This window comes from Lepidochelys kempii, chromosome 8 (assembly GCF_965140265.1).
Source record: "Lepidochelys kempii isolate rLepKem1 chromosome 8, rLepKem1.hap2, whole genome shotgun sequence".
Taxonomy (NCBI): domain Eukaryota; kingdom Metazoa; phylum Chordata; order Testudines; family Cheloniidae; genus Lepidochelys; species Lepidochelys kempii.
The window spans coordinates 100,316,741-100,344,538 of record NC_133263.1 but is presented as its reverse complement, the minus strand read 5'-3'; the positions used below and the strand labels follow the sequence as shown (position 1 = coordinate 100,344,538).

The window sequence follows — 27,798 nt, the reverse complement described above, 5'->3', positions numbered from 1 at the left end:
CAATGCACACTGAAATCCAGAGAGGCAGAATACCTCCTGGAACACCCTGGGGTGCAGCGGACACACACACACACTGCAACATCCCTTTCAGACGTTCAACATCCCTCTACCCCCACCCTCACCCGTGACTGGCTTTATCCGCGGGTTGTGCCTGCGAGGGTAGAGCCATGGCTCCACCTCCTCCGCAGCTCCTGCCTGCCCCTGTGAGACTACATAGGGAGCAGTATCCCTGAAAGGTAAGCCAGCAATGCCGTCCAGGCAAGGGGGCTCCTCACGCCCTCCCTCCCCACTGTGCACCAGCATACAGGCTAGGCAACTTCTAGCCCTTGTGCTTAGAAGCAGTGAGGAGAGTCTCAGACTTTCCCTGTCTCTAGTTTAACTGGCAGAGTGACAGGACAATTGCCGCACTGGCCTCGGGACGTTGCAATGCTCCCTCCCTTTCCTATAAATATGACTCTCTGACTTTTGTTGAAGCACGGCCGGGAGCTATTCAAGCCAACCCCTCCCGCATTGCAGCAGCGTTCCAATGTCATTAGCAAACCAGCTGCTCTCGACAAACCAACAGAATTTACTGTTGATATTTTGGTTAAAGAGACAATTGAAATTCCCCTTCCCCATCCATTATCACTGTATAATCTATACAACTCATCAGCTCAGCGGCCATGTCAATAAAGAAAGGGAAAAGAGGCCATTAGTATTCAGAGCACATGCATTACACAAGGCAGCAGGTTTATGATCTGCACAACCTGAAATAAGCACTTTGTTTCCCCGGGGACTTGGGTTAACGCTGAGTAGCTGCAAGTTAATTCGCTTATAGTTTATTAATATACATCCCTTCCAGCTTGTGACGGGGATGAAGGCTAAAATACCTGTCCATCCCACATCTGCAGTAATTTCCAATGCTCTGTCTGCCGTACGGCCCAATGCATCCTGGCATGCCATTTCCTGGGTTTCTCTCACAATTACGACTCCATTCTGGCCTATATCTTTGCCACATGGCAAGTAACGCTATCTGATCAGATCCAGTAGCTGCTTCCTACCTAAACATCAACCATTGACTCTACCTCATATTAGGCTAGCTTGACCTTTCACCCTCACCCCGTAACAAGGGGCTGCACAACCGCGAGACTGATAATTCCCCTGCTGGCTCCCCATTTGCTCCAGAAGGGAAGTACTCTGCTCCTAGGCTAATTTCTTTCTCCCCCAGACCAGCGCTGCTTCCCTGCCCTGGACATTCAAGGAGAGGGGGGGAGGCTGCGGAGTCCTTGCCCTTGCTACTGTCTACCCTGTGTGGGAAGGGAAGTAATAGTCGCATGGAGGCTGCTTTCCCTGTGCTCTCTGAACCATGAATCAGGTCTCCTCCAGAGAGGAACAAGGAGATGTCTTATTTCCTGGGAGGGCTGTTTTGGGCACCCACATTTGGGCACCTGTGAATTATTATTATTATAACTATTATAATAAACCCATTTGTAAAGGTTAGGGAATGAAATAGATCACATGGCTCAGATCACATTTCAGCACATCCTCAGCCACCTGGAAATTCATGGTGGTCACTGGGCTGCATCTCCATGGCCACTTAGAATTGCAGGACTAGAACAGGATACAACTCCGGCCCCCTTCTCCAAAAGCACAGGCTTCTTCTGTTGGAGCTAAAGGAGAAATGTCATTAGCTGCTAACAACGTAGCCAGATTTTCAGAAGAGCCCAGCACCCACCATTCAGCCAGATTTTCAAAAGAACTTGCTCCTATTAAGGCATCTGAGTAAGGGCCAGAATTTCAAGCATTCAGCACCCACTGGAACATTTGTATCCAGACTTACACACATTTTGAAAAATTCAGTCTCCAGGGTGTTAGTCTGGAGGGGGATCCTTTCTTCAAATGTAATAAAACTTTGGGCTCTTCAGAAATCTGCCACTGAGAGGGGAGAGTTATGTTTCACCCACAGAGCAGCGAGATCAGGCTATGAGTGAGTTTGCATGCACCATGCTGACAATGAAATGAAAATGGAAACTTTCAGGAAGCCGATATCCTCCCCACTCTCCTAAAGTGATATACATCCTCAAATTATTTAATATTGTTTTATTAATATAATATTGTTTTAGATACCACATGCTTATTATTGAGATTTCTCTTGGGGTTGTTTTCGTGTTACATGATGCTGCCCTAAGGACTAATATTATAAATTATACAGCAAGCTGCCATCACTTTAAGTACTGCAATTTAAAAAAGAAAAGAACAGCTGTCATCCAGGGGAAAAAAAAAAAACAGACAAACATTACCTTAGGCAGCTATTGTTTTTCTAATAACTGAATGGGATTTTACACACACACAACTTTGTCTGTAATAGGAATGTTGGACTTTTCCATCTAGATGTGATAAATCTTTCACAGACTTAAGGTTAAATACCAACTCTTCAGCTGTCTAAAATGATAAAACTAGATCACAGGCAATGTGATTACTTCAGGGTCTACATGAATGATCACTAGTTGCTTGTGATAGCATACAAATCGGTGCAACTAGAGAAAAAGCCAGGATCTCAGTCCACAGGGCATTTAATAAAAAATGAGTTCCTTAGCAATCTTCACTCACATATGGCAAATCTGTAGGTTTAGGTTAGCAGATGCTGTTTAAACATGGAAAAAATTAAAGAGTGTCACTCTGAACAAAAATTCAAGGTGCTGCACCACACTTAACTTGAGCTAGAGATTTGTGGGAGGGGCAGGAGTCTGGTTAAGGGGAGCACTCCATTTATATCTCAAAATAATACTGCAGATAACACAAGCATAGGGCCCAATCCTGCGAAGTGCTGAGCCCCTCCAATGAGTTGTGGAACATCCAACTGCTATCACTTTACAGTAACACATGAAGACAATAGCCCAGAGCTTCTGCTCAGGCTAAGGAGCAGCTGGTACAGGTCAGGAGCAGGGTGAAAAAGTGGTTCTAAAATGTTTTTGTGCTTCCCTAATCCTAGGGCCATCCTGGCACCAGTTCAGTCCGCAGTAAAAGTAGAGCAACCTTTGTGCTGCTCTAATTTATGTCAGCACCCAAGAACTCTAAGGGCTGTTCCTGAAGCAAGGAATTACTAAGGTGTAAAGGCAGCCCCAGCCATGCCTCACAGACCAGCAGCCAGAACAGGGTATGGTGTAGATCACAAAACAGCAGATCAACACCATCCAAAACCAGCTCTTCATAGACAAGTCCTCCAGGGGTCAGATAAGACAGCTTTGTCACAAAGAGTTGCAATCAATGTTCAGATAAGAGTATCACAACAGGGGGTGGTCAGGACAACAGGGGGAAAAGACAGAGAAAATATAATAACTTTGAAGAGTAATGCACACTAAGTGTCTTGGGGGGTCAATGCATGTGCTCCTGAAGTCACTAGGAGTTGAATTGTAAGACATTTTGCGAGACGTGCTGAACACTTCACAGGAATTGGGGGGAGGGATAGCTCAGTGGTTTGAGCATTGGCCTGCTAAACTAGGGTTGTGAGTTCAATCCTTGAGGGGGCCATTTAGGGATCTGGGGCAAAAATTGGGAATTGGTCCTGCTTTGAGCAGGAGATTGGACTAGATGACCACCTGAGGTCCCTTCCAACCCTGATATTCTATGATTCTATGAATTGGGCCATCAGTAATCGGAAATCTCATGAACAGGATTCATAGACAATGCAATTATTTCTACAAAAAGTCTTTGGGGAAAATCTAGCCCTATAATTTCATGAGCTCAGGGAATTTCCACAGTGCAGGCCACAAATCATTACACTAATTGTCTTATGGATGCTTCCCTCTCCAGTTGCTATCATGCAGACCCCCTTCTTTCCTAGTGTAACCCATTTGGGTTTAGAGAGCAATGTTCCTTTAAAACCTTGTCCTGAGGCAGAGGAAGGGCTGACTATTCCAGGGCAATGGAGAGGGAGACAGCAACAAGGTGTGGGTGTCTGCAGCTCCAGACAAGAGGCCTACAGTGAGCAGGCCTTCACATAGCAAAGCAGCCAACACCCAGACTGAAGCCTGGGAGGGACAGAGTGGCTGGCTGGGGACGCCCCAGGAGGAACACAGTATCAGGAAGGACTCACCTGAGGAGAACAAACCAGAGCTGGACTCAATATCACTGTTGCCCAGTATGAGACTTGTGACCTCGTGCTGGGAGTAAGAAGAGAGCCTGTAGCTAGCTGAGTGGGGAGGTTGTCAGAAGAGGGCAACAGAGGGGTTTGTCGGGGAAAGTTTACTGACACCAAAGATGACCAGGAACACCCAAAACCCACTGCTGAACTGGAACTCTGCCCAGGATTCCTGAACCCAGAGTTAGATGCCTTGCTCGGTGTCTGCCCCTTCATATTGTGATACCATTGGGCCTGTGGAGCCTTGTGTTGGACGTAACCCTGTTTTACTGCTCCCTCCATCTTTCCCCCTGTTGATTTTCTCCATTCATCCCTCTGTAAATAAATATTTCCCTTTCCTACCTTCATTGTACTATGTGTGTATGTGTGTTTATGTTTACTCTTGGGGGAAAGGGATCAGAACATGTGCCCGTAGGGTGGAAAGGAGTTTTCCTAATGTGTTCCTGCATGTGCCTTTTCCTGGTCAGATCTGCTTGCGGAGCAGACTCCATCTTGGCCACAAGGGTGCTATAGTCACACAAGCATGACTGAATAACATCCCTTTGTCAAATGCTGCAACAGTTCACTTGGAAAAGTAAGATTAGTAAGAACTGGATATATATTTTTGCTACTTTCAGTGGAATTTAACAGCTGGAAATAAGGAGGTGGAACCACTATCACAAGTCCAGCCAGCTGTCTGTGGACCACCACCAAGAACACTGTTAAAGGAGTGAACACTGTTCATATGTGTCATAAATATAAAGGGAAGGCTAACCACCTTTAAATCCCTCCTGGCCAGAGGAAAAACCCTTTCACCTGTAAAGGGTTAAGAAGCTAAAGATAACCTCCCTGGCACCTGACCAAAATGACCAATGAGGAGACAAGATACTTTCAAAGCTGGAGGGCGGGGGGAAAACAAAGGGTTCTCTCTGTTTGTGTTTTGCCTTTGCCGGGACCAGAGCAGGACTGCAGGTCAGAACTCCTGTAAAAAGTCAGTAAGCAATCTAGTTAGATATGCGTTAGATTCTGTTTTGTTTAAATGGCTGATAGAATAAGTTGTGCTGAATGGAATGTATATTCCTGATTTTGTGTCTTTTTGTAACTTAAGGTTTTGCCTAGAGGGATTCTCTATGTTTTGAATCTGATTACCCTGTAAGGTATTTTCCATCCTGATTTTACAGAGGTGATTCTTTTAGTTTTTCTTCAATTAAAATTCTTCTTTTAAGAACCTGATTGCTTTTTCCTTGTTCTTAAGATCCAAGGGTTTGGGTCTGTGTTCACCTATGCAAATTGGTGAGGATTTTTATCAAGCCTTTCCCAGGAAAGGGGGTTTAGGGCTTGGAGGGATTTGGGGGGGGGCGGGGAAGATGTTTCCAAGTGGGCTCTTTCCCGGTTGTATTTGTTAGAGGGTTGGTGGTGGCAGCAATAAAGTCCAGGGACAAAAGGTAAAATAGTTTGTACCTTGGGGAAGTTTTAACTTAAGCTGGTAAAAATAAGCTTAGGGTTTTTTTATGCAGGTCCCCACATCTGTACCCTAGAGTTCAGAGTGGGGAAGGAACCTTGACAATATGTAACTAGTTAGTTAATAGATAAAGTGCCGGCAGAAGGCGTCCAAGAATATGTAGCACAGTTCCTCTGATTTGTAGGAGTGCTAAACTTGTGTATTGTAAATGACTTCCTCTATGCAGATCTTTAAATCAACTTGTAACAAATGCCGTGGATCATAGTCTGGCAACTGCAGCTATAACAATAGAGGTCACTTTATTGCAACGTTTGTGCAGAGATCAACTCAACATGTTTTACCCTTTCCTCACCTGCAAGATTTAAAAACCAAATTCTGCTTTTTTGGTTACACCCACACCACCCCATTAATATCATGCCAGTATTTAAGGACAACATTCTGCTAAACAGTAATACTCATGAAGTACTTTGCAGCTGAGGATCTCAAAGCATTTTACAAGTGCTAATATTTCTAGCTTCCCATCTAATTTTAGCTATACAGATATGTAATTATTATCCCTAAATTACAGGTAGGGAAACAGAAGCACAGCGATCTTAAACAAGTTGGCTGGAGTCACGCAGTGAGTCATTGGTAGTGTCAGGAATAAAATCCCGGAGTCTAGGAATTAACCATCGCTAATTACAGACACAAACACATTTTAGAAGACATTTTTAAAACATAGATAAAGGGCTGATATGGGAGCCTAAGTGCATAAATGAAGCTTAAGAACATAACTTCAATTCACTTGGCTGGGACTCCTGAGATGGCTGCTTATCCTAATGGCTCTAAGGCAATAATCATGAATGGTGCTATTTAAATGGAAAATAAATAGCCCTGTCTCTTTAAGGAGATCAGGCCTCATTCTTGGCAGAATAATAGCAGATATAAAAAGAGCCATGATTTCAATATTTCTCATTATGACTCCTCTCCCAGCTCCTCTAAAAATAAAAGGCCACTCTGTAGCTCCAGATCAATCTAACTAAAAGGAGAAGGGAGCACTTACAACAGAATAGTGGCATTGACACTAGCTAAACATTAGTCACAAGCAATATTGTCACCATAACGCTATTTTCCAGCCTTGGAAACAACTCGTATTAAATTAGGCATTTTTGCACCAAAAGCAAAATAAATATAGCTTTATTTAACGCTACTAAAAGATTCAGATTCAGCGGAGACCCCAAGGCATGCGGTTTTGTTATTAAAGCACATATGCTAACTCTATTGATTAGTGCAGTCCTCTGTGCAAGAGAGTTTGTCACATCAATAGCAACTGGAAAATACTCAGGAGCTGTAATATGGTTTAAATGAGCAGTTACCACATCAGGATAAAGAGCATTTTCATTGGCAGTGTATGGGACCCCTTTCGCAAGCTGCTATTTGTTTTAAGATAAAGGATAACAACCATTTTACGAGGACTTTTTCAAAGTAATGATGAAAAAAACAGCAACCACTGAAACTGTCTTAAGATCACAGCAGTCAACGAGCAATAAAAGCAGCACTGAAGGAAAAAATCCAAGCAAGGAGGGAAGGGCTATTCTACCAGTCACATACAGGAATAGGGGGCAAACAAAACACTCTCTTTCATCTCTACCAAAGCTCTCTCTATTGCCACTGCCCATAACATACTGGTTCTGTGAACATGGATCCATCATGGACTTTGTTCTCCAGGGCTGTCAATCCTGTATATTGCATGAGTTCTGAAATTCACAAGCAGCCAGAATCAAAACATGTAAAATTCCGAAACTGTGTTCGGTGTTGGATCTGAATTGGGTGGGCAAAGGCGAGTCCAGCCATGCCCCCTCCAAACCTGTGTTGGGTGGTGTGTACTGGGAGTGAGTGGTATAGAACTGGCTATGCCCAAGTAGGTGAATCTCCCGCTGCACCATTATGGCCATTTTCTAGCTGCTTGTTTTTCCCCTTCCTTTAATGAAGTAGCTCATGGCCCGAGCCCCAGCTACATCCAGCTGGTGTGGGGGCATCCTTAAAGAGGCAGATCTTCTAGGAACTTGCCCTGGCTGAAGTGGATAGATGGCTGGGTTGGAGCTGCTGTGGAGCAAAATAGCCACCTACATGGTTTACCCCCATCATCAGCCCTGGGCATAGTTATTATTCACCATTTGCAACCCACAAGTGCCTAGACACCCAAGCTGAGTCTGGGGCCCCAGCGTGCTAAGCACTGCACATAGATAGAGTAAATGATTTGTCCACGGTCACACGACAGGGCAGTGACAAAGTTGGAAACAGAGCCTAGGTCTTCTGAGTCCCAACCCAGTGCCCTACCCATTGGGCCACACTGTCTCTCATAAATACAACATATATAACCAAGCTATAATTGGGACTAAGGAGATCAGACAAAAGAAATTTATGTCGCATGTCAGGTAAATTTCATTGACACACATTAATGACACACATTAAGGTAAGAGTGGTCAATAGGCAGACCGCTGGCCAAATCAGAACTGCCAGATGCTTTTTAATAGACGTTGAAATATTTTTATTTACTTATTATCATCATTATTGTTATTATTATTTTTATCATTTTCTCTGGAGTCTGGACCTTGACTATACCTTGACCAAGAAATTTGGACCTGGACAAAAAATAATTGACTACTCTTGCATTAAGGTGTGGAATAGACTCTCAAGGGATGTGGTGGAAGAGCTGTTGCTTGTCTTTTATAACTCATTTGGACAAAGTCCTGTAAAATCTACGGTAGGGAACAATTATACATTTTCAGGGGGATGGATCTCTTTAGCTTTCCATGTACAATTTCTGTGATTCTGTGCGTTTTGAGAGATCCAAACAAACTCCACTCAGATTTCCATACCACCAACATTCTTTTGTTTGTGGAAAAATCCAACTAAAGGACAACAAGGAGCAGCATGGGCTGTAAGTTTTGCAGAAGATGAGAGATTTCACAGTATCCTGAGATCTGTTGGGTAACTGCTTATTTTATGATGACTAATAGGCAATTACTATGGTAATACCACAATACAACATGTGCGAGGTTTGGGAATGAGAAATTATAGGTAATGACTTTGGACTCATTTCTATGGTAACAAAAAGTAATTGTCGTTAAATACCAGTTATACTGTGGCTGTACCTGATAATTATAGATTTTTTATGCCCAGAAACATAAATAAAACCAATACATTTATTCAAAGGTCTATGATTGTTTACTTATATGCTGTTATATAGAATACACAAAGACAAACACCTAATTAGGAAAAATAAACTCTATTGAAAGCTTCATCTTGTCATTCTAAGATGGATAACCTGTTTTTCAATTCAGTTCAACCTGTGAATTACATATGCGTGGATGAAATTAAACAAAAAAACCTTTTGCCCCCCTAGCAAGCTAGGTGAAAAATAATCAAGGATATTGCACAAATGACATAACCTGTATAAGTAGCCATATCTCACAGCAAGACAACTGACCATTAGAACCCACTTGACAAATCCAGTCCACAGTAACTTTTCCTACTGGGTTTTCAGATAAATATAAGACCAAAAAAGATTCCCTCAAGTAATAACCCACAAAGATCGAATTGTCCTAAGTTACAACGTCTGCTCCCTCAGGCTCCCCACTCCACCTGCATCACCAGGTGTATCTAACTACTATCTTTGTAAGCAAGGGAAGGGGTTGCCCTTGTTTAAATGCGGGAATATCTATACTGTAATCACAGGGTGTGATTACAGCTTGGATAGACATACTCAAGCTAGTGCTAATCTAGCTGGCTGAGTCCCGGAGCTTCAGCGTGCCCAAGGTTCTGAGTAGGCTTGTACAGCCAGCACCTGAAGTGCATCCTGCCACAGCTTTGCTGCTCCAGGACCCAAGCTAGCTAGCTTACAGTTAGCTCAGGTGTGTCTACACAAGCTGTAATTACACCCTTTGATTGCTGCATAGACATATTGGAGATGACCCTAGATCTGAGTCCAGATCTGAATTTTGCAGCTCTGTTTTCTAGTTTAAAGATTGGTAACTTAGGCCCATGTTCTATCATCTAGACCCACTGCCTCCTGTTTAGCAGAGTACGGTGACAATGATAAAGGAAAACCCAAGAGATCACTAGGAAAGTGTTCTCAATATGACACACTAAAACCCCAAATTTACATATAAAGAGGTGGATCTTTCGAGGGAAAATAGGCCCTGTTTTGTTTGTTTGTTTTGTGCTATGTTTAATGTTTAAAAAAAGCATTGTAATTTTACAGGAGTTTAGAAGTGTTTATAAATTAATGGTAATTAATTAAATTAAATTAAATTAAATGGCTTGGTCCTTCTAAAGCTTTCCTAAACCCTTCTCCCCCCAAAATTACATTTGGCAAGATTAATGGGCCTGATCTTGGTTTCTACTAGAATATTTTGCAGATCAAAGTTCACCATCCCATTTTACACTGTTATTATCAGCAGTCTCCTCAACTTTTTCCTGCGAAAGTGGAAATTAAACCTCAACTTTTTTTAGAATCCACCGAAAAGACCTGGAAATTGGTCTGGAAAAAAATCTACTTTAAAAGCATGAAATTACAATGAAGGCATTCCAAATGTGCCTTTTCTGGACTGGGGGTGGTGGTGGTGAATGAATCCCTGACCCACTTGGCTATCCAAAACCTTTCCCAAAACACCAGTGGCAACCGGGTACATTCTGAACAGGGTGCTCAGTATCCTAAGAAATTATCTAGGAAATGACTGGTTGGTGCTTCCTCAAGCATTGTGTTATCTCATCAGTATTCATGATCATTGCCATTGTGCAAAGGAGGAGAAAGTACTCCCCGGGAGCCCAAGGGAAGGGGATTAAAGGAACGGGGGAAAAGAACTGAAAGTTTCTTACTTCCACTGAAGATTTTTTTCCCCAACACATTTCTCTCTTGCATATCCCTCACCTAAGGGTAGTGCCTTCTCTATTTAAAAAACAGTAGCAGGTTTTTGACTTCTTGTCATCTCCCTGTGACATGTTCTCGAGTTTTCCCAATGTATTCGGCACTAGAGGAGGACAGGAATGGGACAGCAGCAAACATGGTGTTCTCTGTAATGTCAGAGTTTAGGATGGATCACTGGCACTAGTATGGCTCTACTGAAAGATGTTCTTCACAGGGGCAATACCCCTGCATGGGTCAGTAGAAATGAGACCAGCTTGAGAACTAGCTCTGTGTCTGATTCACTGAGTATCTGTTCAGAGGTGCTGAGTGTGAAAGACATGAGCCTGTGCGCTTTTAACTGCAAATATGGTCCAAGCCTCCTGTATCGGGGAGAAAATTAAGAGAGGCCTTATAGTCAGATGACAAAACTGGGAGTCACATGAGCCACGTTCTATTCCCGACGAAGCCACAGGCTCACTTTATGGCTTTGGGAACTATACGATTCGGGGCTAGATAGTGATTGTCCTTTATGTCTACAAAGCAGCTGGGAAGTGTAATTCCCAGCTCAGGTAGACATACAAGCGCTAACTCCACTAGCTTCTAAAAACAGGAATGTGGCCATTCAGGAAATTGCTTGGGCGAGCCACACAAGTATGTACCCTGGGGTAAGGCGGGATTATGCTTGGGCGGCTAGGCCAAGCTAATGCAACCATTATTCTTAGGCACTCGTCTGAACAGAGCTAGCATGTGTACCTCTGTCTATACTGGTAATTACACCACCCAGATGCTGTGTAGACATACCCTTAGTGAAGGCATGTTAGGGGAGCCCACAAGGAGACTCCACAACCACAGGTATGGGGACAGGCAAGGAAGTGGAGAAGCTGTGGTCCTATCCCTTACCTTCTCGCGCAGTGGCCCACAGAGTGGGCCCAATGAACTGGCAGGGGATGGTTTGTGCCTCAGATACAATCCCTTCTGATGCTTCTCCTGTGTGGTTTGCACACTCCCCTGAGGATAGTGTGGACAGCTCCACACTATCTTCAGGGCAGTGTGCAAACCACACCGTCTGGCCCATAGAGCTCACTCACCTCAGAGAGCTGCTGGGACAGAACTTGTTTCACTAAAGACTAGTAAGGCGTTTCCAGGTTCTCCTGTGGAAGGTGCTAAGGAAGTGCAAAGTGGGCAGAAGTCAGCTCTCTGCCCTTTCTGGTGTGTTCTTTAGAGGCCTGTTTTAGATCCCAATGCCATATGTGGCCAGGGGTTTTGAGAATGGCTGAAGAATAAATTCAACATGTGACCAAGTCCAGGAGCACCACAGTGGGGTCCTTCCCCTCACTCCTCAGTAACACAGAATCTGGCCGGCCCAGACCCCAGACCTGCCTTAGGGATGGGCTGTCAGACATTCCAGTGCCAAAGGGCAAGCTGCTACCAAGAACACAGTCCTAAGCATTGTAGAAGAAACAGCCGTTTAAGAAGCTTAAGGGCTAATCTGTATTTTAAGCCATGGTCCATGCTAGAGGGACCATGCTGCAGAACCCCTTCTGATGAGAGGGCCTACAGCAATAGGGACTCTGCCATCCACCCCTCAGCGAGCCAGTTCTGTTGGCCAGTGCGAAGGGGGCAGTGTTAGGGGCTTATTCCTTCACCCACTTACTTCCCTGGTCCTTCTCGCATGAACACAGAGCAACAATACCCGAAGTCCAAAGCTGCAAACAATTCGATGTTTATTGGGGTGAACTTCCAGCAAGCATGATTCCAGTTTCCTTCCTTAGTGTCCCCCTTCCCAGCTCTGACACCACAGAGCCTTACACCTGTGTCCCTGTTCCCATTTCCCCCCCTTAGCAAAACATGATTCCAATTTCCCCACCGCCATTCCCTGTTCCCATTTCCCCCACTTACTTCCTGATTGACTGCAGACCATGTAGTAAAACTTGAGTTCTGCTTAGCTATACCTTAATCAATCATTTTCCTGACATGTAACTAACCAATCCTAACATATTGTAACATGATTAGCTAACCAATTATATCCCACCACCTTAATTAGTTTCCACCCAGCAAAATTAATTATACAGCAGACAGAAACAATCACAGAACCAGACAGAGATTATACAGACAAACAATAGGGAAATGGGGACTACAATGATAGAACAACACAGAAATGAGAATTTCATATCCCAGCTATTGATAAGTGAGTTCTTGCCAGACAGGATGCTATCAAACTAAGTTTCCTTTTACATTTTCTAGGCACTTCCCTTTCTCTGGAGGTGACAGGCACTATCAGGTCAGGACTGTATTCCTAACAGCCCAATAGCACCTTCTTTCAATGTGACTAGTTTGGAATGTGAGGAGGTGACCATCTCGTCTGAAGGCAGTACCTGCCCCCTCGTCAGCAGAACAGTGGACCGTCCAACCTGCTGACTCCTCATCTAGTGACAATCTCGGGCTAAAGCTACTGTTTAAAAAACACAAATAGCGGGCACCTTAATGCTAAAATGGGCCCATCCAGGTACTGGAGACCCTGGGTTGGGAAGACTCTGGTGATAATTAATTGGATAACATTGTTATTCTTTGTATTGGTATTTCCAAATTGTGCATATCGGGAGCATAACTCCTTTGTTTTGCTTGCGCACCATGTTGCTACTTTAACAAACCAGACTGATTGCTGGGTATGTGCTCCAACTCCACTATCCCCCAAAACGGGAATGCCCCTTGACATGCTGCCCTTGACCCTAGCAGAATTAGCCACCACCAAAGAGCAGGAAAGAACGGACTCACCGTTCTGGAACAAGACCTCTTTACAGCAAGCCACCTATCAGGACCAGGAGTATTCAGTTGCAGTACTCACTGAGGGAGTGTTATGTTTTACCCAAAACCAATCTGATCCCTATGGGCATCCTGTGGGAAAGAGCTCCTGTGTTATTACACAGTGGGCTGATGGGTATTGGATAAAGACCAACAGGGGAGGCCAGCAATGTGGGTGTAATGGTTCCTCCCCTTTTAGGAAAACACTTACAAATAATCTTACCACAAAAAAAGGGGTTTGGAAATGTAACTTGCCGTCAAGTTAACATCTCCAATGTAGCAAGCCCAAGTGAGAAAACTCAGAGCCAAGGCTGTTGAGTGTTCTCAAAGGGGGGAGTTGTTGGGAACACTGGGGCATGGCCACTAGGTAACTCGAGGGGATGGAAGACCACGAGTGTCGATGAAGCCCCCCCTCCTGCCTGGAGGCACTCGCAGCAGCTCTGCGTGCTAGACCCAAGTGTCCTTGGCCCTCCCGCCTGGAGGCACACACAGCAGTTATGCTGAGAATCTGCAACAGTATGTTGCGGAGTCAGACTGCCTGAAACTAAGCAAGGCCAAACAGGGGAGATATGGAAGAACAATGCTGAATAAAGCAGCTTTATGTATAGTTTAACAAATGATACAGAGAATCAGGGAACTAGCTGGGAACTGGATTGGCTGGCTATATGGATACTTGGAGCAGCTTGCTATTGGATAAGTATGCTGGGGAAAAGGATGTATAAAAGCCTGTGTAACTTCCTGCTCTGTTGTACAGGATTTGAGATTCAAATCTCCCTGTACCTTTTTGAAGCTTCAAATAAACTTTTCTGCTTCTCCACCCCGTTGTGATTATTGGGTGTAGCACACCGGGTAACGAACCAACTCAAGCTGTTGTTCAGCCTCTCGGCACTGGGTGCCGGCAACACACCGGCAGACAGTGATTTTGATTCTTTCTTTTATACCTCTATAAACTAGCCAAGTGATAAGAATACACCTAAATTCTTAGAGTATAGGCCTTTACAGACAGGCCTGAACATCTATATCCTAACAGGCAGGACCAGCTTTCATCTAGTGCCTCTGTTGCACTAGCAAGGAGAAGAGGCTGCGATGACTTCAAAGCACTGTGCCTGGCACCTAAAAGAGGCCGGGGGGAGAAAAGGGGATTTGAGAAGATCTGTGTGCCCTCTCCCTCCACTCTTGCATACGAGTGCAGGTCTCACAATCAAGCCATAAATGCAATCCAGGTCTGAGACATGACAGCTCTGCATGTTATAATTAGCATGTACACTTTACTTGTCTGATTTGTGTCACTGTCACAGCAAATCAAATGAAGGCAACAATAAATGCCATGGAACAGACAGTAGGAGCTGCTTGCTGCTAACTCACAGACCACAAAAGGCATCTTTCTTCCAGTCTTGTCATTGCATCTCTAGGATGCCTCACTGAAGACCTCCCAGACTAAGAAACATATTCCCTTTCTTGCTGTCCTGGGGTCTCATTTCAGGAAGGCGAGGCTGACAGATTGGAACTAATCTAAGGCGAAGATGGAGCGGTACAGTCGTTTCGCCCACAGAAACACATAGCACCATTCAACTGCACAGTGCTGACTTTTAGAACAAGTTCTTGATAAGGAAAGTTCAGGCCAACCCCCAGGATGCATGACTTTCAAATTGAGAACACGTTGTCGTATTTCCTTGGCCTGTCTATGTCCCTGGGTAGTGTCATATATTCAGTGAATGATGATGCTAAACCACAGAAAAATGGAGAGAAGAAGTTAAGGAAAAATACCTTCCCGGGCCTAGATGTTAGTGAAGATTTAGAGCCAGGGAACAGAATTTGGTTGGGCATTACAAGGGAAAATGTATTTGTCTTCAGTTAGGGTTTGATCTTGTTGCCAGAAATGAGATGCAGAAGTGTGTCCCACCCAAATAAGACTAATCTTTCTGTTTTCCCTTAGTTTTACAGATTTGTCCCATAGTTTATCCCCAGAAGGAAGAAAAGGTTGGCGTCATTGTGGAAGATCCCACAGAAAGAGTTTTTTCACACACTGAATGAGTCCATTTCTGCCATGTTTGCCCTGCACAGAAATCTGCCAGAAAGGTTCTTTCAATCCAGGTGGGATCAGAAGACAGGTTGCCACCTTGAACAGAAAAAGGCGCCACTTTAAGGAGCTGCCATTTTAAATATCTCAATGTATGGCTTTATTCTGTGTAATTAACTTAGAAACTTCCCTGGGTAAGGTAACAGTTTCCACCTCCCCTGTAATTATAAAGAGGGTTACACTTAAAGGTGACCCTGGTTTTAAAAAGCTTCTAGAAAGCAATCTAGTCCATCTCCCTGTTCTGTGGCAGGATCTTCATATCCCAAAGACACAATGAGCTGTGAATTCTTGTTATTAGTTCATACATTAGAGGTGAAAGAACAAGATAGGACAGCACTTCAGCAAAAAGAGCATGTGTTTTTCACTGAAAGATTGAAGGAAGAAACACTTGAATATGGCAGTTTCATCCTCCCAAGTGCATTCTTATGGCAAAGGTTTGTGATGTTAGCATGCTGGCAAACAATAGCGAGTATCCAAATTGTAAGCAATCCAAATGATCTATTCAGAACCTTGATTCATATTAGGAGTGGGTGATCTATGCACTTTGGGAACTCAACTTTCCCTCACCTCTACTCCTCACTAATCCCGCAACATGTGTATCTAAGCAACTCTGCTTGGCATTTTGAATCTGATGTGTTTCTGTAGCCCACTGACAACAGCAGAATTTTCATTTCTCAGCCCTTCCTATATACTGGGGTAGAGGGAGAATGCTTAGGGTAATGCCTGATAAGGAAAGTGCTATAAGAAAAGGCAACACTTCTGATTCCTGATGAATTGGTCAGAATCTTCACTGCAAATAAGGTGAGTAGAGGTGGTTTCACCATCTCCAAGTATATATACTGTGACAAAGTTCCTCCTCTACCTTGGTAGGTCCTGCGCTTATTGGCGGATTTTGCTTGCCTCAGAGATTCACAGTAACCCTCAGTTTGGCCACTTTCGTGGCTCAAATCTGCCGTTCACTCAGTTAGCCTCATCACTAGCCAGTATGGGACCAAAAAAAAGAGTAAGAACAATCCCCGCAGTTTCTGCTGATCCACCATGTGACTCGGGGAACAGCTCAGAGACCTTCCCCTCTGGTGGAACCTCCTGTGCTGGGTCCAGAGTTGGGAAGTTTGGGGGAACCCGGGCCCGCCCTCTACCCCGGGTTCCAGCCCAGGGTCCTGTGGACTGCAGCTCTCTAGAGTGCCTTCTGGAACAGCTGTGTGACAGCTACAACTCCCTGGGCTACTTCCCCATGGCCTCCTCCCAACACCTTCTTTGTCCTCACCACAGGACCTTCCTCCTGATGTCTGTTAACGCTTGTACTTCTCAGTCTTCCAGTATACGCCTTCTCGCTCTCAGCTTCTTGAGCCTCTTGCTCCAGCTCCTCGCACGCACACCACAAACTGAAGTGAGCTCCTTTTTAAACCCAGGTGCCCTGATTAGCCTGCCTGTCTTAATTGATTCTGGCAGCTTCTTGATTGGCTGCAGGTGTTCTAATCTGCCTGTCTGCCTTAATTGTTTCCAAAAAGTTCTTGATTGTTCTGGAACCTTCCCTGTTACCTTACTCAGGGAAAAGGGACCTACTTAACCTGGAGCTAATATATCTGCCATCTATCACTCTCCTGTAACCATCTGGTCTGACCCTGTCACAATACACATGTACAATACCTATAAGAATATCTATACTTGTTAATGTATTTTCTATTAAAGGTTTATGGAGTACTATTACAAGGAGAGCAAGATTTTTTTTTCAAATCGATTCAGCAAATATCTTGGCTTTTACTCTGTGGTTAGATCTCAAATATTCAAACTTTTGGCTCTGTTAGACAGATTGATCACATGATATCTTTTTTGTCCCCTGCTTGGTAAACCACACATACTTCCATCATGAATACTTGCCTAGGTTTCATTTAACACCCAATTTCCACAAATACTGATATATACGCCTTTGAAGTTCATGTCCACAAACATTTGTTCCAGAAAAAAAACCTGAATGTACAGAGCATATTAATAACCATCCCAGAGCATGTTTCTGTGCCCCGAGCGCAAATGTTTTATAGCTCTGATATTAAACTCAGTTGCTGCTGGTTATGAACATTTCACCACTGGAAAGTCCCCACAGAGTCACAACCCATTTGCTCCATTCCCTGGAGTATTAGCAGTAGTTTGCAGACAATAGACAATTTTGGCATTACTGTTGCTGTGTTGGCTCACAGCACTAACCTCAAAGAGTGAGTGCTTGGAACAAAGTAGCTGTTTTCCTGGAGCAGATCATAGGTCCAGCTGGTCCAATATCCTGCTTCCAGGCAATGGTTACCATGAAAAAGTCAGCCAGCTGTTACCATACTGTCTTACATCAATATGCAGTTATTTCTAGTGGTGGCTGGAAAACAAGAAACTTGTTTTGCAAACACATTTGAGGTTTTAGAATTTGTCGTCATCTGCATGAGAAAGCGAGAAAGACTAATTTTATAGGCTAATGATTAGTGCTCTCACCTGGGATATGGGAGATCCAGGTTCATGTCCATGCTCTGCTTGATTCTCTCCCAATCAGGCAGAGAAGGGAGTTGAACCTGGATCTCCCATATCCCAGAGAAGTACCCTAATCACTGGGCTACTGGCTATTCCATGGTTACTACCTGTCTTGCTCTCATATATGTTTTGAGCTGAGAAATCCTCCTGACAAAATTTTACAGACATGTTTTGGTTTTGACAAAGAAGCATTTTTCGACAAAGAAACATTTAGTGAAAAAATTCCTGACCAGCTCTAGTTATTTCCTATTCTAATCATAGGATAATATGGGGACTTCACCACCACCCGGTAATTGTTGACATAACCCGACTTTTAATAGTGACCAGAGTGTTGCATGTTTCAGAGGATATTGAAGACACTCCCATAATGTGCCTTGCCAATTATGCAGTGCCTTGTATTGAGGGAAAAGCTCCCTGACAGAGGCAGGAGATCAATTTACAACCCGAAGTATGAAGTTTAATTACCCATTTCATTATCTTAGCTTACATAGCGACAAATGTGAACCTTCAGTGAGCCAGAGAAAGAGTCACCAGCCACTACTTTGAGAAAGAGGGAGATAATACGAAGAAAATCCAAATGACTGAGAACTGCTGAGCATGGCACTAAAGACTCTGTATGCATCAGCAGTGTGGAACGTACACAGCCAGCAGATCTCTGAATCCTACAGTCGCATATGCACAATTGCTCCCTGGAACGGTTTGTGTGCTAATCCAATCAGGGAAGAGAAAAGTACAAGATAGACTTATCTGACCAATGACTGGTAAGCATCAGAGTTGAAATTTCAAATATTAGCGATCAATCCATGGAGGGTTTGTTTTTTTTTCAATTCAGCCAATAAATTCAAGCAAATAAATCATGGTCTGCCTGTGGATTTTCCATGAGCAGGAAATAAATTGTTGTAAATTACTAGCTCAGCACTAACTAACTACAAATCATGCACATTACTAGGCATTTTGTATTCTTCTCAACATAATAGGTAACATTCTGCTTACTATACTCATTTTTAAGTTATTAGTCGCATTAAGCCTTTTGCAAATAAAGTAAAAAATTGCAAACAGATCAGATGCTTTTCTAGCTACCTCATTAACAAACCTTTTAGTCCAGGAGAGCTGAGAATTCTGCATAATATGAAAGGCTAAAATGATAATGTGCTATCAGCTCAGCAATTATGAAAGGAAATATAATGTCCTTTCATAATACCTGGCATCCCAAAGGACCCTACAAATTATGGGCCAGATGCATGTCTGTGAAGCCTCATGCATCTCAATAGTAGTGTATAAATAATAATCCTGCAGGAAAATCTACAGGGCAGGTAGATTTATGTGGGGAAAGTAAGATTACTTAACAGTCACTGGAGTTCTCTAAATGTTTTGCCTTTGCAGATCCTAGGAGTAGCATAACATGGATCCTGGAACCATTTCAAGACCATAGAACCATTAAGCGGTTTGATCATTAGCACGTACCCCGAAGGCAGAGCCAACATTTCAAAGTGTCATTATAAAAGAAATAGACCCATAATCCCACCTCTGTTCCTCTCTGTCTCTTCCAACCAACTGAAGCTACTCCAAAGCAGCAGGGAATCCATGGAGTGTCAGTGTGGATCTAAAGAGCCCATGCCCACCCAAAAACTTTCAACATACCTAACCTTTACTTTGACCATGTGAAATTGCCTATGTCGTTCCCTGCAGTCAGAGTTAAGAAGGCAGCAGACAACTGAAGGAGGACAGCCGAGACGTACAGTGGAAAATAATAAACTAACTCATCAGCACCATTTTCTGCAATACGCTGGTTCTTCCTCAGAGGTCTCCCATCCATAAACTAATGAGGCCCTATCCTGCCTAACAATTAAATACCTAATTAGATCACAGCCCAAGGTACTATGGCTGCAGTGTGTGTTATTTAGTCCTGCATTATAAGCAAAATTGCATACAGTCCATTAAATCTCTAAGGGGCCCTCTCTTCCAAAGATATGTGTGATAGATGTAATTGCCCACAAACAAATCATCAGCTAATCAGCTGCTTTTCATTATTACCTCCCACAACAAATCAATTTTGTAAATAAATGCATTTAAGAGCAAACAATTTTAGAGAAAACAAAAGATTTGTGAATATGTTTTCAACAGAGGAGGAGGAAAAGTGCTAATTCAAATATTAAAATGAAGCAAAATTAACATAGGATGGGATGGTTATTCCATTCCATGTATCACTACCTATTACCGTAAAATAAAAGACAGAAATCTGTGACTTTAATGGATGATCTGGGTAGCTGAGAAGAGAATTGTGATTGACTGAAACATTTACACAGAGGCTGATGAACAGCATAATGAATGCATTTACAAAACATGGCTAAGGTCTAGTGAGGATTTAGCTGAATTTAATTCAGACATCCAAGGAGACTTGTAGAGCAAATATCCTATAATAAGCTATAGGTCTAGTCCAGCATGCCTTACTCAGGCCAATCTACCACTTAATACAATTGCTTAATGGGAAGTGAGTTCAGGGAGAGTTTTGCTGTATGAGGACTTCTGACCCGACCATAGTGTTTGGCCATATGAGAGCTGTTAGTTCACATGCAATATTTTATTTCTGTACAAAGTCCAGTAATGAGGAATAAAGACAACTCAACTGTGTCACAGTGAGTGGCAAAACAATGCAAAGTTATGATTTGCAGTTTCAATATGACATACTCTACCTGTAGTTTCCTAGATACACCCCATCTGGATTAAGCATTGGAGCTATCTTGAAGACCAAGTGATCTCGCAATACTTTGGCTATGGGATGTTGGCTCACGAGGAAGTCAATTATACCTGGGAGAAACAAGAAAAATGTTAAGATCCTCTTGGTATAAAATTAGAATTTCAACATAAATTTTAGTTTCAATTCTGAAAGTTGAAATAAAATTAACATTCCTTTCAGTTCAACACAGAGCTCTGGCCTTCAGCATTTTGCAAGCATTCATGTAGCACTTTTAATCTTCAAAGTGCTTTACAAACATTAACAAAATAATCCTTATTATACTCCAATGAGTTAAGTAAGTGTTTCGTCCCACCCCCCCATTTACAGATGAAGAAGCCAGATCCTCACCGGGTGAAAATTGGCATAGCCCCATTGAAGTCAGTGCATTTACACCAGCTGAGTATCAGGCCCACAGAAACTGAGGAAGTGAGATGATAAGCGAGAGGAAAATCCAGCCTACAGCAGTGTAAATCAGGAGTTACTCCCCTGAAGTCAATGGACTGACACCAGTTTAAAGCCAACACAAGCCAGAGGAGAATCAGACCCTAAGTATCTTTCCTAAGCTTAGTCAGTGGAAGAGTCAGCATTAGAACTCAGAAGTTCCTGTCTCCCCATCTGGTGCTTAGATCACTTCGATACACCTCCTCTCTCCTAGGGCTGGCACTGGAGTAGGGAACATTTCCCACCTGCACCCTGCAATTCTACCGATGCGCGGAAGGGGGCTGGCAGCACTATTAATGTGGGGGAGGAAGCAGGGCTGCCTTGTGTTCAGATTTCCCGCTTCATCCTCCACCTAGTTGACACTGATAAAAATAGCTGCCACCAAACAAACGTGAAAGCAAATTGAGTGCCTTTGCAATCCTGAGACACCCAGAGATAGGTCATGACTATTTTCTATTTCCCGTAAGGTCTATCCTGTGATGCAAGGACCTTTCACTGAATTTCCCCAGATTAAAGCAAAATACCAAGCTCTTGTAACAGGATGAAACTAAGCAGAGAAAAATTAAGGCAGATCATTAGAAAAAAATCACTGATTGTGAGAGCTACTAGACTATGCAGTAGTCTCTCCAAGGTAGTACTAGAGGCCCCATCACCTGAGTCTTTTAAAACTGGGCAGGACAGAGCTCTAGGGAATATACAGCAAGAAATATTTCAGCAGTGATGGCCTGGGCGAACTGAATTACTTTTAAAACTTCTGACATCTCTTATTTTTCTGGTATGATTAACTTATGTTATTTGAATCCCACAGACCATGTCAAAACACTTGACACAGTAGTTTGGCTAAACTGTAAAGCACAGCACTGGTAAACATCTACATTAAAATGGAGTCCAAAATCTACCAAACAGCCCCCAGATTCAAGCCATTTGCTAAGATCCATTCTGTACTTTAAACACCAGCAGATCTAAACGACTGCTGCTACTGTTAGTGAATTCTACATCGTTGGGGCACATTGGAGAATCCAAGGCTTCTAGATTCTAGGAAAACTAGTCTATAATTGACCCTAAACATCCACACCTTTTGGTCAACTAATGACTTTTTCTCTGCAGATCTTGAAGGAGAGAGGCTCTCTTTCCATAGTGAGGTCTTCCAATGGGAGAGAGACTAGTGCTGAATTTTTGGAGCTGGATTAGCACACATGCAATTATATTGTTTAGGAGATGTTTCTTCAGCTACCTCCTCACAAATAAGAAAACTGATCTGCTTTTTGGTGGGTGTTACGTCTTTTTCTCTTTACACAATGATAAGAACATAAAGAAATCCAATGGGCAGAGCCAGGACCCAAATAACCATGTTTACTAGTTATACATAAACACTCAATGCCTACCTACATACATTCTGCTGCTTGACTGGTTTTTGGTTGCTTCCAAAACATAGTACATCGTGAGCACCACTAGAAGGCTCACAACTATTTAAAAGGCTACTACCCTATTCCTATACACTATAGTGGGCTATATGGACACATGCCTTGGGTTCTCCTCGACTACTGTTTTCATTCTGGTAGTTCTGGCAGCTAGCCCCAATATGTCTGAGTTCTGCTCTGATGGCAACCTCTGCCCCTGAAGGGCTGGTACAGGCTTTTTCCTGCTTTGTTTCTGTTATTTAATGCAGTCTCGCTTGTAGATCATGACAAGGACATCTCACTGATGATTTAAATGTACACAGGAAACTCTTGGTTTCTTGTAAAGAAGTCTTAGGTAGTGGGAGGTATTCAGAGCACTGCGAATAGTTTGTGTGAATGATGACAAGATCTTATTGGCAGGAAAGGGATAATAAGGGTATCTACACTGCAATTAAAAACCCGCAGCTGGCCCATACCAGCTGACTTGGGCTTGTGGGACTCAGACTAAGTGGCTGCTTAATTGTGGTGTAGACATTTGTGCTTGGGCTGGAGCCTGGGCTCTAGAACCATACGAGCTGGGAGGAAACCAGAGCTGGGGCAATAGCCAGAGCCCGACCATCTACACCACCATCAAAGGGCCTCTTGGCCCAAGCCAGCTGATGGGGGCTGGCCACGTGTGTCTAACTACAGTGTGGACAGACCTAAATGTTTCAACCAAAGCAGGTTCTTCTTTGCTGTTAGACAGTGCATTTCTTGATTCAAGGTCTGCAACATGCCACCCCACAAAGCCTCGACCTCCTGATGAATTCTGAAGTGGGATTCTTCTTATTTATTATTCATATTACACTAGTGTCCCCACCAAATCAGGGCCCCAGTGTCATAGGCACCGTATAAACACATAACAAGAGACAGTGATTGTAGTGAAGGGCTTACAGTCTTTATAGACAAGACAGACAAAGGCTGAGGGGGAAACCAAGATGATGTGATGTGGACACGGTCACACTTCAGGTCTGTGGCAGAGCCACGAGTTGAACCTAGGTCTCCTGACTCCCAGTCTGATGGCCTACCTACTAGGTCACGCTGCCTCCAAGTTACTAAACTCCGCAGAGATATTTGCTCTACCTTTTCCATATTCTGAGATGACAGATACCCGAAGCTGAGTAAATGCTTCAGCAATTATCTGTTATTGTGGGTCATGTGATAAAAATAAAGCAAGAGTTTTAAAAAAAAACCCACTGAAGTCTAAAACGGAAGTAAGACTAGCACCCAGAAGCAGAAGAGAACACACAAATGGAAAATGTATATTTATGCATGCACACCCCACCATAAAATTATTGTAAACAACCAAAAATAATCACTAGAATTAGTGCAGAGCTTTTCTTTTAGAGGAACTTGATGATCCAAGGATATTTAAAATTAAAAGATTGATGCTGGATTATTAAAAATACCATCTCACAGAACTTGGTTCTTGTTTTAATAAATCAACACAAATTAAATTTTACAGTTTCTATAATCAGCAAGAGATATATCAGTGTATCTCATTAGGCCAAGGTTAAAAATTTGGCAGCAGCCAAAACCCATTTAATATCATTTACTTCAAGGCAGACACAGCAATATAACAGATGCCCTAATTTATTTGTTGGTCCTTGTCTTAAAATAACAGTTTGGTGGTAAACAGGAAGGGTAATGATGCCAGTCACCCTTGTTAGTGGCTAATAATTGCTTAATTTGTCCACTAATTGACCTGTGCTACTGTTGAGGCGTTGGATCAGGGCGTGAAGTAAACAAGGCCACTGGAATGTTACCTTAGAGAATGACTTCTGGAAATGAATCTACTTATTGCAATAAATTTTCTCTTCACAGATGAACAGATTAATTGCCTGCCAATTAGTCTGCTATTAAAGAAAAAAGTGCTGGCCTTAGATTGGTTGAATTTTTGGAATCATGGCTGCAGTCTGGGTCAAATGAAGTGATCCAATTTGAATCAGCCAAATTGAACAAGAAATAAGACAAGCATTATTTTTTTAAAAATTATGTCTCTGTGGCTAAAGACCAAGGAAATTCTTGATAAACTCAATGCTGTCTTTTTGAAGACTTCACAATAAAATGGAGAACAAGATGGATGTGCCCAGTCACACAAATTAAAATGTGGACAACATCCCCCAGGATTATAGAAACAAAGTAGGATAAAAATATGTGACCTCTTTATTCCAGACATGATCCATTCTGGAAATTAATGATCATTTCCATTATTATTTACAATAATAATAAACAGTTACAGATACTGCCTTTACCCTGAACAGTTCATAATCTAATTTCAGAGATGGCACGTGGAGAGGCTGATCCAAAGTCCATGGAAGTTTTTCTATTGGCTGCAATGGGCGTTTGATACTGGTCCCAAATAAATATTAAAAAATGAAAATGCAACAAAGGAAATGAAAGAAAAGAGAGAATAAATACAATCGCACTCAGTTTGACATATATACAACATCTTGATGGTTCCATTAATTTAGGGGTGTTTCTTTGCCTGGTCCTGCCTGCTGAATCCAGCTTCACTGAAACTTTACTAGCTAAGACCTCCTCCCAACTAAATCAGAGTTACTTCTCCACCTTTACTCTTCGTCCACTTGCTGCCTTCAACAATGCTGACCACACTCTACTTTCTCTCTTCTCATAGAATCATAGAATATTAGGGTTGGAAGAGACCTCAGGAGGTCATCTAGTCCAATCCCCTGCTCAAAGCGGGACCAACACCAACTAAATCATCCCCGCCAAGGCTTTGTCAAGCCATGCCTTAAAAACCTCTAAGAATGGAGATTCCACCACTTCCCTAGGTAACCCATTCTAGTGCTTCACCACCCTCCCAGTGAAATAGTGTTTCCTAATATCCAACCTAGACCTCCCCCACTGCAACTTGAGACCATTGCTCCTTGTTCTGTCATCTGCCACCACTGAGAACAGCCAAGCTCCATCCTCTTTGGAACCCCCCTTTGGGTAGTTGAAGGCTGTTATCAAATCCCCCCTCACTATTCTCTTCTGCAGACTAAATAACCCCAAGTCCCTCAGCCTCTCCACATAAGTCATGTGCTCCAGCCCCCTAATCATTTTATTGCCCTCTGCTGGACTCTCCAATTTGTCCACATCCCTTCTGTAGTAGGGGGGACCAAAACTGGATGCAATACTCCAGGTGTGGCCTCACCAGTGCCGAATAGAGGGGGAAACAATCACTTCCCTCGATCTGCTGGCAATGCTCCTACTAATACAGCCCAGTATGCCATTGGCCTTCTTGGCAACGAGGGCACACTGCTGACTCAGATCCAGCTTCTCGTCCACTGTAATCCCCAGGTCCTTGTCTGCAGAACTGCTGCTTAGCCAGTCAGTCCCCAGCCTGTAGCAGTGCATGGGATTCTTCCTTCCTAAGTGCAGGACTCCGCACTCGTATCTTGGCTTCTGCACCTCAGAAGCTCATCGGCCCTCTCTGATGCCTGCTCCTTCAGCATCTCTTATTTGCTCCCCCACGCTCCTTTCTCCAGGTATCTATAGATGTCTCTCATAGTCACTCTTCCGTCTTCTCTATAATGTACTCTGTCCTAGCAACCTCCTCCACTCTGAGAGTTTCAACTGTCTTTATGCAGATGATTCCCAAATTAACCTCTTTACCTCCGACATCTTTCTCTCCGTCTAACATTTCTGGCTGCTTCTTGGATTGCCCTTTATCACCTCACACTCAGCACCATAAAGTTGCTTCCTGCTCCCTCTTCCTGATGTCTTTTCGCTATCTGCATCAATAATATGTCAATATTTATGCAATTGTATAGCTCTATAATATGTTTGCTCCTATTACTGAAAATCTAATAATTGTAGATTCTAATACAATATGACATTTGGTAATGCAAACATATCCTGGACTCTGTCTTGTACATGTCAGGAAAGGAGTAGCAATTCATATTTTGGGAGCCATTTGCTAACAACTGAAATACACACTGGTCAGAAAAAATGTCTCCTGCTGTAAAATTTACTGCATCTTATAGCTAAAAGTGAATACTTTGCAATTTGGGATTAACCAAAATGATGGAAATTGCATTGCAAAATAATAATACTAAATAATAAAAAAGCAGAGGTATGAACACTTCAGAACCACTTAACTGTACAGCAGGAAGCAGGTTTCCCATTAGAAGATGGTAAAGAAGGTGTGCGTGAGGTCAGTACTTGCAAATTTGATAAAAAAGCAACAAAATCCATTTTCCTTTGAATTTAGTGCTGAAAAAGTATCATATTAATCGGCTGAGCACCTGACATCCTCTTTGTCCATAGAGCTGGTAGTGTGTGGGAAATGGTAGCATAGGCGCCTCCCGCTCTGCCATACCAACATAGGTCAACAATGAGCAAGAAGGAACTTCCTTTAGATGTAAGAGGCCCTCGTTCATTCAGCCATTGATGGACATTAATGTGTTAATGCATATGAAAAATGAAGTGCACCATGATGCATCCCAGGAAGGGGGGGGACAGGTATCATTTTAGCACTGCAACCCACTCAGAGTTGGTAATCATGCTATACTAATGTGGTCTTGCAGAATGCCATACTAGCAGGTGCCAATCAGCCTTCAGTACAGACCCATAGACAGAAACCATTCAATAATTTCATATTTTGATGTATTTCCAAACTGCAGTAAAAACAATGTTGATAAATGAGAAGAGCTAGCTTGGATCCGGGGTACTGACATGATCTAGAATCTTGCCATCACTCGAATTTGCTCTAGAAAGGATCATCACATAGAGTGATCCATAAGTATGTGGTTAATGTGATGATGACTTCACTCCTTTCTGCAGTACTCTTCCTTCTGCCAAGACCTAAAAGCAGGCTGCTGAACTCAGCTGCAGGTAAAAACCACGTAAACATTTGGGGAGAAGAGCGGGAGACTCCACCCTGAGGTCAATGCTAAGGGAATCCTTTTGGAGATAACTGGCAACGCCTTACTAATGTCTTTCCAGATGTCATTTTTCACTTCATATCCACAGCAAAATTAAAATTTATTGTACTTTAGTCATCAATACAGAGTAGATTTGAAGAGAAATATTGCAAAAAATGATTTTTTTCAAAAATACACATAGAAAAGAAACCAAAAAACCTCTTTATTTAGAAGATAAAACATAGTAAAATCCCTGATTCTTTAATACCTTTCTTCCTTTGCATCATGGCAAGAGAAGAGACATGCATATACTATGAGCCAAATTCAGTCCTGGTGTAACTCCAGCCAGTGCAATTACACCAGAGATGAATAGACCCAACAATGGTAATAGTATACAAAGCTGTCCTAGTCTTTGGGTGCATTGGGTTTAGGTGTTTAAAATGTCCAGGTAGCAATGCTGAT

The 27,798-nt window shown here is 42.9% G+C and overlaps 1 protein-coding gene across 1 annotated transcript in view; it reads right to left on the bottom strand.

Moving 5' to 3' along the window:
• The window catches only part of AGBL4 (AGBL carboxypeptidase 4), a 1,390,068-nt gene that overhangs the window by 239,810 nt on the left and 1,122,460 nt on the right, over positions 1 to 27,798 (bottom strand). The window contains exon 8 of the mRNA XM_073357770.1: positions 20,542 to 20,656. Coding sequence (XP_073213871.1) covers positions 20,542 to 20,656 — 115 coding nt within the window. The remainder of the gene's footprint in view (positions 1 to 20,541; positions 20,657 to 27,798) is intronic.